This window comes from Rhodofomes roseus (assembly GCF_022264815.1).
Source record: "Rhodofomes roseus strain CIRM-BRFM 1785 chromosome Unknown C8Q71scaffold_8, whole genome shotgun sequence".
Taxonomy (NCBI): domain Eukaryota; kingdom Fungi; phylum Basidiomycota; class Agaricomycetes; order Polyporales; family Fomitopsidaceae; genus Rhodofomes; species Rhodofomes roseus.
In genome coordinates this window covers 205,219-219,428 of record NW_025952964.1, presented here as the reverse complement: position 1 = coordinate 219,428, position 14,210 = coordinate 205,219, and the positions used below count along the sequence as shown (strand labels likewise).

The 14,210-nt window shown below is 54.7% G+C and overlaps 4 protein-coding genes across 4 annotated transcripts; 3 read left to right on the top strand and 1 right to left on the bottom strand.

Annotated features, from left to right (window-relative positions):
* Positions 1-469: 469 nt before the first annotated feature.
* On the bottom strand, positions 470-1,565 carry C8Q71DRAFT_753503 (uncharacterized protein; the record flags this gene model as incomplete). The annotated part of the gene is made up of 3 exons (XM_047923434.1): positions 1,045-1,565; positions 871-984; positions 470-807 (listed from the first exon to the last, which is right to left on the bottom strand). The coding sequence occupies exons 1-3, from the start codon at positions 1,222-1,224 to the stop codon at positions 472-474; spliced, it is 630 nt and encodes a 209-aa protein (XP_047779635.1). The 5' UTR covers positions 1,225-1,565.
* A 2,370-nt stretch (positions 1,566-3,935) lies between these two features.
* C8Q71DRAFT_706105 (TLD-domain-containing protein) lies at positions 3,936-5,358 on the top strand (the record flags this gene model as incomplete). Its single annotated transcript, XM_047920486.1, has 4 exons — positions 3,936-4,682; positions 4,749-4,972; positions 5,027-5,134; positions 5,199-5,358. The coding sequence occupies 4 exons, from the start codon at positions 3,936-3,938 to the stop codon at positions 5,356-5,358; spliced, it is 1,239 nt and encodes a 412-aa protein (XP_047779634.1).
* A 217-nt stretch (positions 5,359-5,575) lies between these two features.
* C8Q71DRAFT_551450 (uncharacterized protein) lies at positions 5,576-6,776 on the top strand. The gene is made up of 2 exons (XM_047919296.1): positions 5,576-6,127; positions 6,193-6,776. Exons 1-2 carry the CDS (start codon positions 5,707-5,709, stop codon positions 6,402-6,404), a joined length of 633 nt encoding a protein of 210 aa, XP_047779633.1. The 5' UTR covers positions 5,576-5,706; the 3' UTR covers positions 6,405-6,776.
* Positions 6,777-7,811: 1,035 nt separating this feature from the next.
* On the top strand, positions 7,812-9,149 carry C8Q71DRAFT_551279 (uncharacterized protein). Its single transcript, XM_047919294.1, has 5 exons — positions 7,812-8,085; positions 8,147-8,333; positions 8,391-8,489; positions 8,557-9,020; positions 9,088-9,149. Exons 2-4 carry the CDS (start codon positions 8,148-8,150, stop codon positions 9,013-9,015), a joined length of 744 nt encoding a protein of 247 aa, XP_047779632.1. The 5' UTR covers positions 7,812-8,085; position 8,147; the 3' UTR covers positions 9,016-9,020; positions 9,088-9,149.
* The last annotated feature ends 5,061 nt before the right edge of the window (positions 9,150-14,210 follow it).

The window sequence follows — 14,210 nt, the reverse complement described above, 5'->3', positions numbered from 1 at the left end:
GTCTGCACATCCGGCCTGCATTACCCAGCGATGGGTGTATGGCGTATACAATGGGATATATATTCAGATCCGCTAAAGTGTGCATAGTGACTTGCTGATTTTAGAACGTAGACACGACTCTGCTCGTCGCACAGCCCAGATAATGCACTGCTAACTGTCGTCTTTGCCTCGAGGGCTGGTTGCCCATGGACGAACAGTGAGCATGATGTTACGTGCGTCAGATATTGGATTCAAGGGAAAACATGGTGAGAGGCTTCTATACTACATTCATGTACATTATTCGAGTACCGTGCTGACCATCCTTCCACCTCATAGGCTCGCATTTGCTCCACCTGTTACACGACTGACTGCCAGTGCTGATTGACTCGAGCACGAGGATTGGTAGCAGCTGCACAGATAGAATGCATCAGCCAGGATGTTATAGGGATTCGTAAACTGAAGACGTGCCGTCGTCAAGATTCCAGCCACCGCCTAAAACCCACGACGAATAGTCGCCGGCCTGGTCGCCTTGTCCTGGTGCCTACCAAGGGCAATCAGGACTTTCTTCCAGGCCCTCGCGCGCGCGTTTGCACAACAGTCAAAGTGCGGTGGGAGGGTATCGATCGTATAGTAGCTCTGGGTGCCCCCGGAGCTCTCCAAGAGACTGTCGATCTGCCGCCTGCTTCCCTCAGGCCTCCGTAGGGTGCGTTCAAGGAGGAACTCCGCTTCATCGAGCGTAGTCGACGTGTCCTCAATCTCGTCATCGACCCAGCCGCACTGGACATCGAACCAGGCGCGCCGGGCTATGGGACCCCCATCTGCGCTGACCTATTATCGATGTGCCATCAGTAAGTACCGATGCAACGATCTTGCATCGCCCGACGAGCTTACCCCGCTATGTCCCTCCGGACGATCATAGGCATTCCAATCATTTCCACCACCAGGGAACGGTCCTCCAGAAGGCTTAAGATCGCCGCTGCAGATGACATGCTTAGGCATGGTTGGCTGGTTGACAGCACCAGGTGAGATCGAACAACGTAATGGCTCTATATCCATGTCACTGACCTGGCGTGGAATTGCTGCCGTTAAATTGTTCGATCTCCAGTCTGCGTACTCGCTGTAAGGAGCCTGGCCCTGGTGCGTCGATGGGTAGTCAGGCTGGCGCAGGGCCCAGTTGTTCGGTAGGTTGATGTCCCAGATGTTTTGCTCTGGGCTTGCAAAGTATAGTCCGTTACTTGCGATCATCCTAGCAGCGTTGTGCGATCGTATGATCAGCAATGGCGCGAAGATGCTAGAGCAAGGCTCACTCGAAACGAATCGGCGACTAGACAAGGACAGCGATAATGGTGCGATGCAGGACGCGAGCAGTGGATCCGAAGTACTGCAGAGCTGTTACCGACGCAGAAAAGGTGCTGTGATTCTACTTTCTGCAGTATGATGGACGATGAGAGGACGATTGTGCGTGTAGAAGAGCAGAATGTCGCTTCAACACGGTTCGCGTGGTAGCGTGTGGGCGCTTAAATCCGGTTTACTGGTCACGTGCATTGAATGCGTCTGTGGCAGCGGAAAGATTGGGAAAATGCGTCAAATGTGCGTCGAGAAATCTCTTCTTGCACCGCGATAATGGGTAATTTTATGCATGTGTATGAAGTATTGAGAGGCTTCCTGGACCTACTGGTAGCGACACGCTCACGCTCGATTCGAAGAGCCCGTGGCATAGCAACAAAGAATGCGGCAGTAACTCCCTGATAATACAGCATTGTACGTCGTCCATGTCACACCCGCGCTCTCCTTCTAATCTATGATCTAAACAGTGCTTGCATTATCCCTCACTCCCGCCTCTCTCCTCCCAATGCACACCGCTCTCAGCGGATACTCAGGATGTCGCCGTCAGTGCCTACTACATGACAGACGTGCTCACGAAGACATACCCTACGCCGTACGCTGTCCCGCTCAATGAGGCTGTCGATAATTCACAGCGAGGACCCGCTGGCTTCCGATGCCGACGTTGGGGACGCACTCGGGTGACCAGACCGTTTGACCAGTCGCACGGTCGGCTGTTGGCTATCCCATCCTGGGATGCTTTCTAGACTCGTCGTACTCGCTGTACCACCGGAGTCTGCGCGGTAGTGTGCGGGAAGCTTTGAAAAGGTGTCCTTGCCGTCGAACGTCTGTCGTGTTAGGCTCTCGGTCAACTTCTTGCTACGCGACAACCCGCTGGTAGCTCACCTCCAATGCGAATACCATCCGGTCGAAATTTACCTCCATCATGACGATCTGCTCGGGAACTTCAAGCTCGAGCTTGCCCATCTCATCAAGGGCCTCCAGTGGCGAAGGCCGGTCGTCTGATACGACAGCAAGTGCGTCCTGGATTGCACGTAGGCGTGTCCCAAAGATGTCTTCTTCGGTCCCGGTCGACTGGATTGCAATGGGTGAGAACAGATCGTGTAACGGTGACATGGCTGCATCCACTGACCTGGGGTGGCGTTGCTGCCGTTACTGTTTCTGTTCTCAGGTGTACCACACCCGTGAGAAGGTCATCGCACTTGTAGCTCCTCGGTAGGCTCCAGATTCCCAGTGGCGCGTTCGGGTCTTTGTCTTCGCCCCCGTTCGTCGGGCATGTTTGATTTGACGTGCTCATCTCGGACATGGTTAGACGTTCAACTGCGACTACGGTCGTCGGAGTTAGTACCGTATGTGAGGTACATTGCTTGCTGCTGGTTCCTTAAGTTGATAGTACGCGAAGTAGTGAGAAGGATGGAATTGATCGATTAGGCGGCCCAGAGCCACAGCAGGCGATACGGTACGAGCGTCTACGCGTCTACGCGTCCGTTGTGCCGATCACGGGACCAAGACGCGTCTGAGGCGCGGCACTCCTTACTCAAGTTGTAAGTAGACGATCTCCATGGCGTGACAGGAGCGCAGGGTATTATTTCTACATCTCATGACCTGTTTTGGCAGGATTGGTCTCGACGCGCTTTGATTCAGATATCAATATTATAATAGGTCATACTTGGTACATAGTATGCACTCGTAGCCTAAAGTAAGGTTGAATTCGAATAAAATGGAGCGATCCGAGCCCTAAGCATTCTGAGATGTCCGTTTACTGTGCCTAAAGAGAATCGGGTCTCAAAGAGGATACTTTTGCGGGATAGTACTCTAACAGAGCGCGTGAGGCTGATATAGAATAAGCGCCCAATGTAACATGCGCTCATGGCCCTTAAGCGCCAGCCGGCAGTCGCGTCCAACCGCGACATATTCCAGCCTTGTTCTCGCCTCTCAGCTCACATATCTCTGCGAGCGGACCGATTCCTGGAAAGCCGTTCCAGTAACGCTTGGATACCGCCAACAAAGTGAGCACATCTCTGACACAGATGGCGGTGTTCGCTCAGCCTTCAGCGCTCACAGATCGCGACTTTCACGGTGACCACGTACGTTCATCCCTGTCCATCCTCCCTACCTCTTGCCTCAAATCACAATCATCAGACAGAACGGTCACAATCTGGATGTTTCACGGCAGCTTAAGCATACGGCCGTGAACGGGCACAATGCTCCCAACACCGCTGATCCCGCTTCCTCCTGAATCAGCAACCCAGCCACCAGTCGCTGCCTCGGAGTCGTCGCAGGACGACCTCTTTGCAACCCTCTTCTCACCGCCAACCCCTCATGCGTCGCCCGCTCCCCCCATCAAGGAGAATGATATGTCTGTGCCGCGCCCTGCCGCTCATTCCCGCACACAATCGACAAGCTCTGATTTTGGCGCCTTCGTCTCCGTATCCGCAACGGATGCCCCGCTAGGCTCGGGAGGGTCTAAAGACGGCTTCTCACCCATCGACGGTATGAACGCCGACTTCTTCGATCGCTTCGCGGAGGAGGCCAGGACGGCGAACGCGAAGAGCAAGCACGATGTGTTGGACGAGCTGCTGAAGGCGGAGAATGACCCATTCTACTTCCTGATGTCGTCAGGCAACGGTGAGTATGCCAACAACACGAGTCAGCATGCGACTCCCGTACCCTCTCCGTTACCCACCGGGCGATCCACGCCGCAGCCGCCGTCCGAAGTCTCCATCCTGGATCTCCCACCTGATGCGCCAATACCCGTTACCACGCCATCACCTTCCACTCCCATAAATTTCAACGACGGTGCACGTCAATCTCGTTCACCACATCGAAATGACAAACGATCTGAGTTGCACCTTTCGCCCCCACATCCCTCCGGCCCTATCCGGTCGCCCTCGCTGCCCCCCACACCCTCACGCCCCGCCCCTCCCGAGACACAAACGCAGCGCGCACAAGGTCAATCCTTTTTCTCCCCTCCTTCCTATGGCCCCGCGCGCTGGGTGTCCTCCTTACTTTCCAACACCGTTCGCACTGGGCGGACGCGCTCCACAGACGAAACGTCCGCCTTGAGCGGCTCCGCCTCCGCGCCGCACACGCCGGGGCACGCGGCCACGCTCCCCACGAACCTGCTCTCCGCCGTCGCGCAGTCCGCCGTGCTCGACTCGGCGATCACACACGGGACGCCCTTCGCCGCAGCGCCGTTCGTGCCCGCGAGCGGCGCGCCGGGGTTCGACGGCGACAGGAGGTGGGACAAGGGCTTCTCAAATGAATACGAGAGGAGCAGCTCGGAGCGCAAGAGCGTGCGCCTGGTCGGGCGGAAGGAGATGACGAGCCCGGTGTTGACCACTGAGCTTGCGGATATGGTGCGTGTCTTTCTGGCGTGTCGTGTGGGTGTATTTGCAACTAACACGGCTGTGTTGCGTTGGAAGCTTCGGCCGTACTTCCCCGCGCTGGCGAGGCTTCCGAGGTCGTGGAACCTCCTGTACAGCTTGGACCAGCACGGGATCTCGTTGAACACGTTGTATAGGCGGTGCGAGAACCATATGGGCGGTGCGCTCGTGGTGATGCGCGATTCGGGCGATGCGGTGTTCGGGGTTTGGATGGGCCAAGGCGTTCACCTGAGCAAGGGCGCGTACTACGGCAGCGGCGAGTCGTACGTCGATCTGTGTGTGAGTGAGCGGACGAGGGCTGACCGTTACGTCGCTAGGTTTCTCTGGAAGCTGCTGCCAGGCAAGCGACTGCGGATATACAAGTGGACGGGCAAGAACGACTACGTCGCGCTCTGCGAGCCGGAGTACCTCTCGTTCGGGGGCGGGTGCGTCCCACTTCGATCTTCATTTACCTACGCGCTGACGTTGGCGCTTGTTTTGATGCTGCAGGGACGGCCACTACGGCTTGTACCTCGACGACACGCTGAACGACGGTTCGTCCGCGCGATGTCTGACGTTCGAGAACGAGCCTCTTTGTTCGGAGGGCCCGAGGCAGGGGGAGAACGTCCGGTTCGAATGCGTCGGGCTGGAGGTGTGGGGCGTGGGATGAACACGGCGGGAAGGGTGTGGCATGAGGCCTGGAGAGGCGTGCCGAAACGCATGGTGGACTGTAGCTTGGATGTCGTGCACTACTGATTGTTGTCCCGCATATACACTGCAACGTTTCTAGACTGTATTTGCATACCACGCATGTTTGTACTGTATTTATCGATACGAACGCCTACGCTTTGTTCTGTTCGTCGAATCATGGACTTGAATGGACCGTTGGCATGCCACTGATCCTGTAGCCTCGTCTTAGGCGGACAATCGGAGCATTAAGCACGCTGATTGCATTCTTCTACGGTACTAGTACTACATAGACGAGCGAGGATCGACCTATACGGGCCATGCTGTCTGTATGTCTGTCCATCCTTTGTCTGCTTTCGTTCTGCTGTGCACGTCGCTGTGCTGGGCCACTCAACGTGGTCAAAGCGAGTATGCTCCGCTTTGGCCTTGTGGCCGGACACGCCGTACGTATATGAACCGCACGTCTCGCGACTCTCATCTCTACCCATACCCTGTAACTCTGCTTCTATCTGTGCGAACACCTCTTTCAACCGACCTCAACTATGGGAGCGCAAAGTACGCAAACGACGAAACACCTGGACAAGAGCGGACAGGCAAGCTCGTCGACTACAGGGTACCCACGGTACAGAGGCCCGGCACAAGTCGCCTGCATGCCGATGCCACAAGGCACGTCAACCGCCAATCCCCAGATGCGTCATCGGGAAGTCGAGAAACGGGGCGCGAAAGGAGAAACGACCATGAAAATGGATCCGGTCAGTACCCTCAACACGAGCCATTTCTGATGTGCCACTCACCCAAGTCCTGAATGTGACGCTAGTACGCCTACGGAGAACAGACACGCTACCTTGCTGTCCGGGATGCACTCGCGCTCATAAAGTCGGATTCGGATCCAGTGTCGATGTACGAGGTCCAGATGGAGAGGAGGAAGCTGGAGCGGGAGGTAAGGGCAGAAAGAGATCTGGACGCAGATCGACTTTAGCCAGTGCCCCGCTGCTGACCGCCGTGACCGGTGGCAGTCTCGTTCAGTAGCACTGGGTCAAGGACCTGCTGCTTCTGTGATGGTCTATGCATTATGAATATCTGTATGATTATGTCACAATTTTCACCGCTCGAAAGCTTTGGAAAACCTGGGAGTGCGAGCGAGAGAACATGCTGCTGTGAAACTGGGTAATCAATATCACAGCGGGAGAGCTATCCCAATTCTCTTGCTCGCCACACCACCTGTAGTGGGAAAGCTTCTCTGTGTGCAACGCTGCATCCGGTGTAACACCGTATTGTGGTCTGTGACCACCTCAGAGGATACAATACACGCTGACGACGCGCCTTGATCCCGTGATAGACATCCTCACCAAAAGTGCCGCGCACTGTGGCTCCAGGCTCGGGCGTTCAAACGTTCACCGGCACCTCCGTAAGTCTTGTCTCTTCTCCAAACGCCCTCGCACTGTCGACACATATTTTGAAGCAACAGACTTGCGAAGAGCTTTTCAAGCTACCTACCTCGTACCTCTAGCTTGTACCTCCAGCGATTTTCTACTACGGCTTCAAGTATTCGACGCAGTGACACGTTCAACTTGTTGCTACCGGCATCACGACGCCACTTGCCATTAAGTAAGTCTCCGCACGGTTGTCTCACTAGTATCAGTGCGTCACTAACCATGTTTAACAGCATGGCACTCACGATACTGGCGGTGAACGGGTCATTCTTGCAACGTCCAGAAGACAACATTTGGAGGGTCGGGCTCCCGAGCAATTGGCCTACAGCCACACGGAACACCAAAGTTGCGACGCACCGACGCTCGTTCTACCAGCCAACGCACTGGAGCAGAAACCATTACGGCCGTCTGTCATTCCAAGTGAGGTCAGTGATATGGACTCATAGCCAGGATGTAATCTCACCTTAGCTCGTGGAGTAGTCGAATACAGAACCCGCATCGACCACCGCCAATATTGGGGCTATGACTCCACTTCGAATGCGCCTGCCACAATAGCAAGATGTCTCTGTCTCGTATGCTACGCACGTCGCTCACCAGTGCCTTGATCAGCCCGTAGGTCAATGTTACCCGAGAAGACCTGGGTGGGTGTCATATCCACCTCGATCGACGCCATGCCGGAGACCGGAAGTGTCCGTAGCGGTCGTACGGATAGTCGGCCCACCATCGATGGTAGGTTGCAGCCCAGGCGCCTTCTCGATGCATGACTTCTCAAGACTGGAATATGTATATCTTGCAGTCTTCTCCGATGACGAAGGCGACGACGACTGAGGAATGCGGTTAGGATACGTATATGCGACTTGTGCCGAACACAAAGACGACAATGAGAATTAGATAATAATCGCACCACTATGAGTCTGTCCAGTAGTATTGAACCAGGCCTTCCTGTTCGATCGACTCCCAGAAAGCGAGAATTGTTTGCATGAGCGCGCTGTTCCAGTCCAGTGAGATCTTGAATGGGGTAGGTCTCGTGACTGGTTCCACAGGCGGTAGACGCGCATACAAGTACCGCGCGCAGGCACCTGGCACCCTGCCCTCGTCAACATAATCTTCTTCTTTGTGCCGTCGTACTGCACTCATCTGAGTGCAGACAGAGATCCGCAGTGTATCACTGCCGTTACGCGTACATAGCTTCCTGAAACACCGCATCGTTCCGTCGCATCACACTGCGCAATTGTGGCCATTGTTCGACTCGTCTACACCCTGCCACTTGTGGTCGAGTAAGTCCTCGACGCGCCTTTCCTTGTGCATTGGCTTCACCGCTGATCCACGGCATCATAGTATGGCTCGCGACAGGCTGTCAATGAATGGAACACACCTTCACGGGCCCAAGGACGATATCTGGCGATTTGACCTACCCAGTAGCAGGCCCCCACCACAGCTCTTCAATGCAGTACCGCATGAGAGCTTTTCCAACCAGGCTTCTTTCCTGAAACCAAATCAAATAACGGCATCGACGCCACCTCAGGTCAGTGACAGAGCATAACACCGTTATGTGATTAGGTCTCACCGTTGCAAACTGTAGCACGCGACCGAAGGCATCGTGCATAGCCGACCCAATGCCACCCGTATCACCATCACCAATCCCCAAATGGACAATACCACTGGCAAGGCGATGAGCATGGTAAGCGTGGACAGTACCGAGGCCCACATATCACGAGAATGAACGTTCACTAACGGTACGCTTATAGCAACCGACTACAGGCGAAGCGACCATAACCCTTGTGGACGACGCCTCTGAAGCCTACGTCTGGATTAAACCCGAGATAATTCAGAACTCAACTACAATTGACGAAGGGAAACCTGCGTTCCGAGGCACCCTTCGTAGGGTGACAAATGGCCTTTCGTGTGATGCGGACGAGGTCCTGGGAAAATCGGCCGCTGTCAACGGGATCAGGACTACCCTCCAGAGGGCACCAGGGGCTGGGCGACCGACAACCCACCAGCGCGTACCTTCGGGGAGCACGGAATCCTCAGCGAGTCTTGAGAGTCTCCACAAGGGCGATGTCCAAACCGGGGACGTGCGCGCCAGGCCCAGGACCTGGGCAAATGTCGTGGCCACCCTGGATCAACGTCATGGCGGGAAGTGGAAGCGACCGCCTGTCTGGGGTGAGCCGAAGCTGAACACCACCGGATGGCCGGTGTACTAGCGGTGGTACGTCGCAATCAGCATGTTCACCCGCATGTGAACCTAACGGACGCGGTCTTCGTGCGACTCGCAGATACCATGTGCTCGAGTCGGACGAGCCGTGACGAAGCGGTGTTATGGGTTGTCGGGCGCGGCTGAGCGTCCACAATGCAAGGACGGTTTAAGATCCATTCTGGGAAGTGCAGGACACTCAGCGTTCCATCAAAGCGATGTATGATATTGTTTGGAGGGCCCTTGATATATATTCCTGCTAAGTACGACGCGTGAGCGCGAACGTGATATTGCACGTCTATATTGTCGCACCTACTCGATGTATTGACAAACCGGCTTCAGTACAGCTCAGGGCAATAGGACTGCAGCCATAGCATCATTTTGGTATGCTGCGATTTGCAGAGTTGCGTGTTGTACGATTTTGTGCAATGGTGAGCGCAAGGGCATCCCAGCGCCTGCCATGTCACGTCAAGGCGGGCCAAGCGATTGAACAGCAATCGCCCGGCTCGCCTCTCAGAAGACTCGATGATGCGCTGCCGTATCTGCGCGTCCAAACAATAGCACGCCCGGAGCGAGCAGATCCTAATTGTCCCTAGGGATGGCCGTATCGCCACGGCCGCGAACCGGGGTGCGTGGACGCGACGCGCGGTGATCCCGTGACCGTTCAACGGTGCGTAGACGCGCACTAGAACAAGGCCCCCGAGTGGCAGTCCTTCCTGTCGTCAATCCTTGGTCGCGAAGGGTGTTTGAAGGTACGTTTCGCGCACGATACATACTATTTAAGCTGACAAAGGCGTCATCAACTCAAATCCAGCGACATGAGGTTGTAGGAACGGTGATAGGTGTCTTGCAGTTGGTATGGCGTCCTTTTACTCTAGCTCGTCTTGTCGTGCTGATCGTTTACTGCTCATGCTATCAGGCCCAATAACGACTTCGCGGAGACAGTGCATCGCTAACTTACGGGATGTACATGGTTGTGCGAGCATTCCTGTGGAGAGCTTGTCTCTCTCGGGCAGTTCAATAGCGGAAGATTGCTGGTTACCTGTAAGGCACAAGTTCAGCTATGCACCAATGTAGAGAGGATGTCGCGAGCGACTTCCACGTATCGGTTCGTCCTGTGGATGCTCCTGATCCACCGTGTCTGAGGGATTGGAGAAACTCACCCGGACGCGCTATATATAGCTCGTGTGGATGTGCTGCAGGTTTGTATCATCGAACGGAAGGTACTATCCGCTTGAACCATGATGTAAAACCGCAGAACCACGCTTTTTACAGGCAACGGTGCAACGCTGCCCGTGCAAGTAGAGGAGTGTTTTGGGGATGGCGATGACCTATCTTGATGAGTAAGTTCGCCAGCCCTGACATGCGTTCACGCGACGATCTGACCTATGGTGTTAGGATCAACAGGGTTATGACTTTGATGACAATGAAGATATTGCTCATGAGGCCACTCACCTCAGGCGATCCGTCAAAAATCAACGCACATGCGACACAGGCACTGACTCTCGGCTTTCAGTGTCCCGCCACCGATCTGCTCCCTCCGACATAGGCCCGTACGAAGCGAAGAGCTAGTCGGCTATTGAGAGTAAGGAGTAGCCGCAACACAGAGCCAACGACACTTGAAGCTTGAAGCCATGGATTGACCAGTGATGTGGTACCATAACGCGTGTATCGGATGAATCCAGTTTGTGTTGATTTCCCTTCGGATTCTCAGCTGACTGGTTCCCGAGGTACCATGCCCTCTCTCGCGCGATCATTTTTACATGGTCCAGCGAAGGGCAACCGCCCCTGTGCAACCTGTCGGTAGCGGGTACAACCGGAGGAGCGCCATGGAGAGCACAGGGCAAGAGCGCCGGTCTACTTGGCCGAGTTACTCAAGTCGACAAGAGGGGGAAAGATAGCGCAAGAGAGATGCAGGAGAGCATCGTGCGTGGCTGCAAGTGGTCCCCTTGCCTCGAGTCCGTCACTCGCCAGGGCTACGGCGGCGCACTATGACTGTTTTGCTAGCGGAGCGGGAATAGGCGCCTCAAGCGAACGCGGGTCCCGTGATTGTGACGCGTCAAGACGCATCGCGTCTCTACCGAGTCTACGGCTGGGTCTTTGAGCTACCATCGCTACGGAAGTGTGTGGGGTTTCATAATCTGATGTAGCTAACACTGTATATACTCCTTTGGCCGTAACAGACGCTATACAGGAAAGGTACGTTTACGCTGAGCCGTCGTACTGGGCGAGCACTTGTTTGATACGGCTCTGGAAGCTCTCAGCTCGACCGCACGCATAAGAAGACTTGGCATATCGTAGCCATCCTTCATCAACGCCACGGCTGGAATTTGGAAGCCACCGAGATTAGGTATGGATGGTCATGGCATCAACGATGGTATGTTGCAGCCTGCGCACCTTCTCGCCGCATGCTGACGAAATATGTTGTGACTTTGTATATTTTCCGCTTATCGCGTGAGCAAAGTTCGTGTGACGATGCCGACGGAGATCAAGCAAAATGCGTCCAGAGTTGCGGACTGAAAAATGTGTCACCATGAGCTAGTACTACGTAACGGCAATGATGACGAGAATGGAAAGGGAACCGCACCACTTGTCGAATGCATCAAGTTGTATTATGCCAATGACTTCTGTACGTTTGACCTCGAGGAGCGCAAACTTGTCGTGAAAGCGCATTGTCTCAGCGATATGTTGCAGTATACTACACCAAAGTGGCAGAGCCCAGATCGATCTTCTGGAAGCATCCTCGGGTTCTTGACGGGACCCCGTGACCGATCCAACGGACGTGTAGGCGCCCGTTCCGCACTGCAATCCTGCGTTCGTCTCTGCGACCTTTGTCTTCCCTGTCAACGCCATCGCTACATCGCCACTCATCTGAGCGGGAAGTGCTTGAGACACTCATCTGAATCACCTCTCAAAACATCCACGAGGCTACGCAGCCTCCCATTGCGTGTCAAGTAGTGCGATCTTCGCTCCTGTTGTTGCATCGTTAGTTACATCGCCGTACGTTTCTACGCGATTGTCCTCCTACCGGCGTGTCGTTGCTGACTATACCATCATAGTATGATGTTCAGCATCTTGACAGCAAACGGATCATATGTGCGCAGCCCAGTGGAGGATATATGGAATCCATGGGTAGCAAGCAATTGGAGTGCGACACAAGGCCCAAGGGCGACTACCTACCAGCGCGATTTCAATGAGGCGATCGACCTGAAACCCGAACACATTACGGCAACAATTCCATGCCAGGTCAGTGGCACAGACATAGAGCCATAATATGATTGGGTCTCACCTTTCTCTTGCACATAGTCCACCCTTGAAGACATCTTCTACACCCGCTCATTCGCTGTTTGTGATGCTCTTACGCAACCGAGCGTATGTCGTGGGCGGATCTGAAGACCGAAATGATTAAGCTGGACCGTCAAGTTCCAGCAGACACAGAGCTAGAAGGGGCTTATGACGTCGTGAAGCTGATTGGTATAGTGAGTTCAGGCAGCATCGGAGCTCGTGCATCACATTCGATAAGACTTACTGATATTTGACCCTCAGCTCGAACTCGAGGGCGAGTCCCCTTCAATGGCGCACCCAGAGGGCTCAACCACGCCGAACACCTGCGCACGAGTCGAAGGCTGCGTCAGTGAAGCAGAGGCCCTTCAAATTTGTGTGAATGACGAGTTGGTGTGGAGGGACGAGGAAATCGTGGAAACGTCCACGACTATCGAAGAACAAGAAGCCACGATCGGAGAGCTTCTACGCAGGCCAGTCATAGACACTGGACGGCAGATGGGTCATTGGCGTACAGACTCTGGGAGCACCCAGAGCTCGGCCAGCATCGAGACGGTACCGGATGAGCACTATGGAGCGGCAAGCCTTCGCGCGAGAGCCTGGGCTAACGTCGTGAGCACCCTGAATCGGAACGTAGATCGACGTAAGAAGCTGGCAACTGTCAGCAACGAAGCGTAGACAGACTACGTAACGCACCAAGGGTATGTCATAGTCTGCACGTTGTCCAGCTGTCCAGCGTTCTGACCAACTTGTCGTTGGGTACTGTGATAGACGACGAGACCGAGGAAGAGCCTGACACATCCATGGTGGCAAGTGAATGGGCATGGAACAATAGAAGGCCGAATTGGAGGGATTAATGAGGCGAAACTCCGAGTGAGCCGTTCGAACGATGCATAACGTTGTACTATACCGAGCTCGATGTCGAGAATTTATGCAAGAGCCCGATTATGATGACGAACCTGATAAACAATACGTTCAGCTTCTCCTTCAACCAAGCGAGGACTTGATTTGAAGATGCATATACAGTCCTTACGAATATCGTCCGTCGCGAGAAACAAGAAGCCAAGTACCATGTAAGCACGGCAGCCATACACAGTGAGACAGTAGACTGCGCGTCGAACGGACCTAAGACCAGAAAATGAGACGGCAACAACGCCAAGCCAGGTGAGTGACATGAACATGGAGCCGTCACACGATCTAGTCTCACCTTCAACTGAAAAGCGACCATACACGGGGACGGCGATGACCCTATGGGAGACTAACTATGGGCAACACGGTGAGTAACGGGGAGACAGGATCCAAACTTAATATACATACAATACGAGAGCAATGATACTCACCAATTATACTTCGATAGGGGTATATGCATTGCGAGGATACAACCGCGGCCACAAGGCCGCTTGAAGGGTACCGGCCACTTGCGCGTGGAACGAGGAGGAGATCGTCGAGACATCCACCGTGGTCGATAACAGGCAGACTTTCATGAAAAGCTCCACACGGAGGGACATGTACGTGTCGATCGAGGACGAGATCCTCGAGACATCGGCCAGTGTCGACGGAGCGGGTGACGTACGTGGGCATACATTCCAGAAGGCTGTGGGATCTGGGCGTCCGGCACCGCACCGACACACAGACTCTGAGAGTACCCAGAGCACCGCGAGCCTCGAGACTGTCCAGGAAGGGAGCGAAGATGTAGCCCGTCCGCGTGCGAAGACATGGTCCGACCTCGTCGCGACTATCGATAAACGTCACAGCAGAGGGTGGAAGCCAGCGTCTGCTAGACCTGCGAGTCCCTCTGTGGCCGCTACACTGGTAACGGTACGTCAGTTACCATACCCGCAAGTCAATTCAGACTCACGTACGTTTGCGATTTGACTTGGTCTGGTACAAGACCCGACGGCTAGCGAAGCAGGGTCGTCTCCG

Coding starts and splice junctions, on each gene's coding strand:
- C8Q71DRAFT_551450 (XM_047919296.1), top strand. CDS start 5,707: ATGTCTGTCCATCCTTTGTCTGCTTTCGTTCTGCTGTGCACGTCGCTG. Junction 6,128..6,192: donor CGACCATGAAAATGGATCCG/GTCAGTACCCTC, acceptor ATGTGACGCTAG/TACGCCTACGGAGAACAGAC.
- C8Q71DRAFT_551279 (XM_047919294.1), top strand. CDS start 8,148: ATGGCTCGCGACAGGCTGTCAATGAATGGAACACACCTTCACGGGCCC. Junction 8,334..8,390: donor CGGCATCGACGCCACCTCAG/GTCAGTGACAGA, acceptor TGCAAACTGTAG/CACGCGACCGAAGGCATCGT. Junction 8,490..8,556: donor CTGGCAAGGCGATGAGCATG/GTAAGCGTGGAC, acceptor GTACGCTTATAG/CAACCGACTACAGGCGAAGC.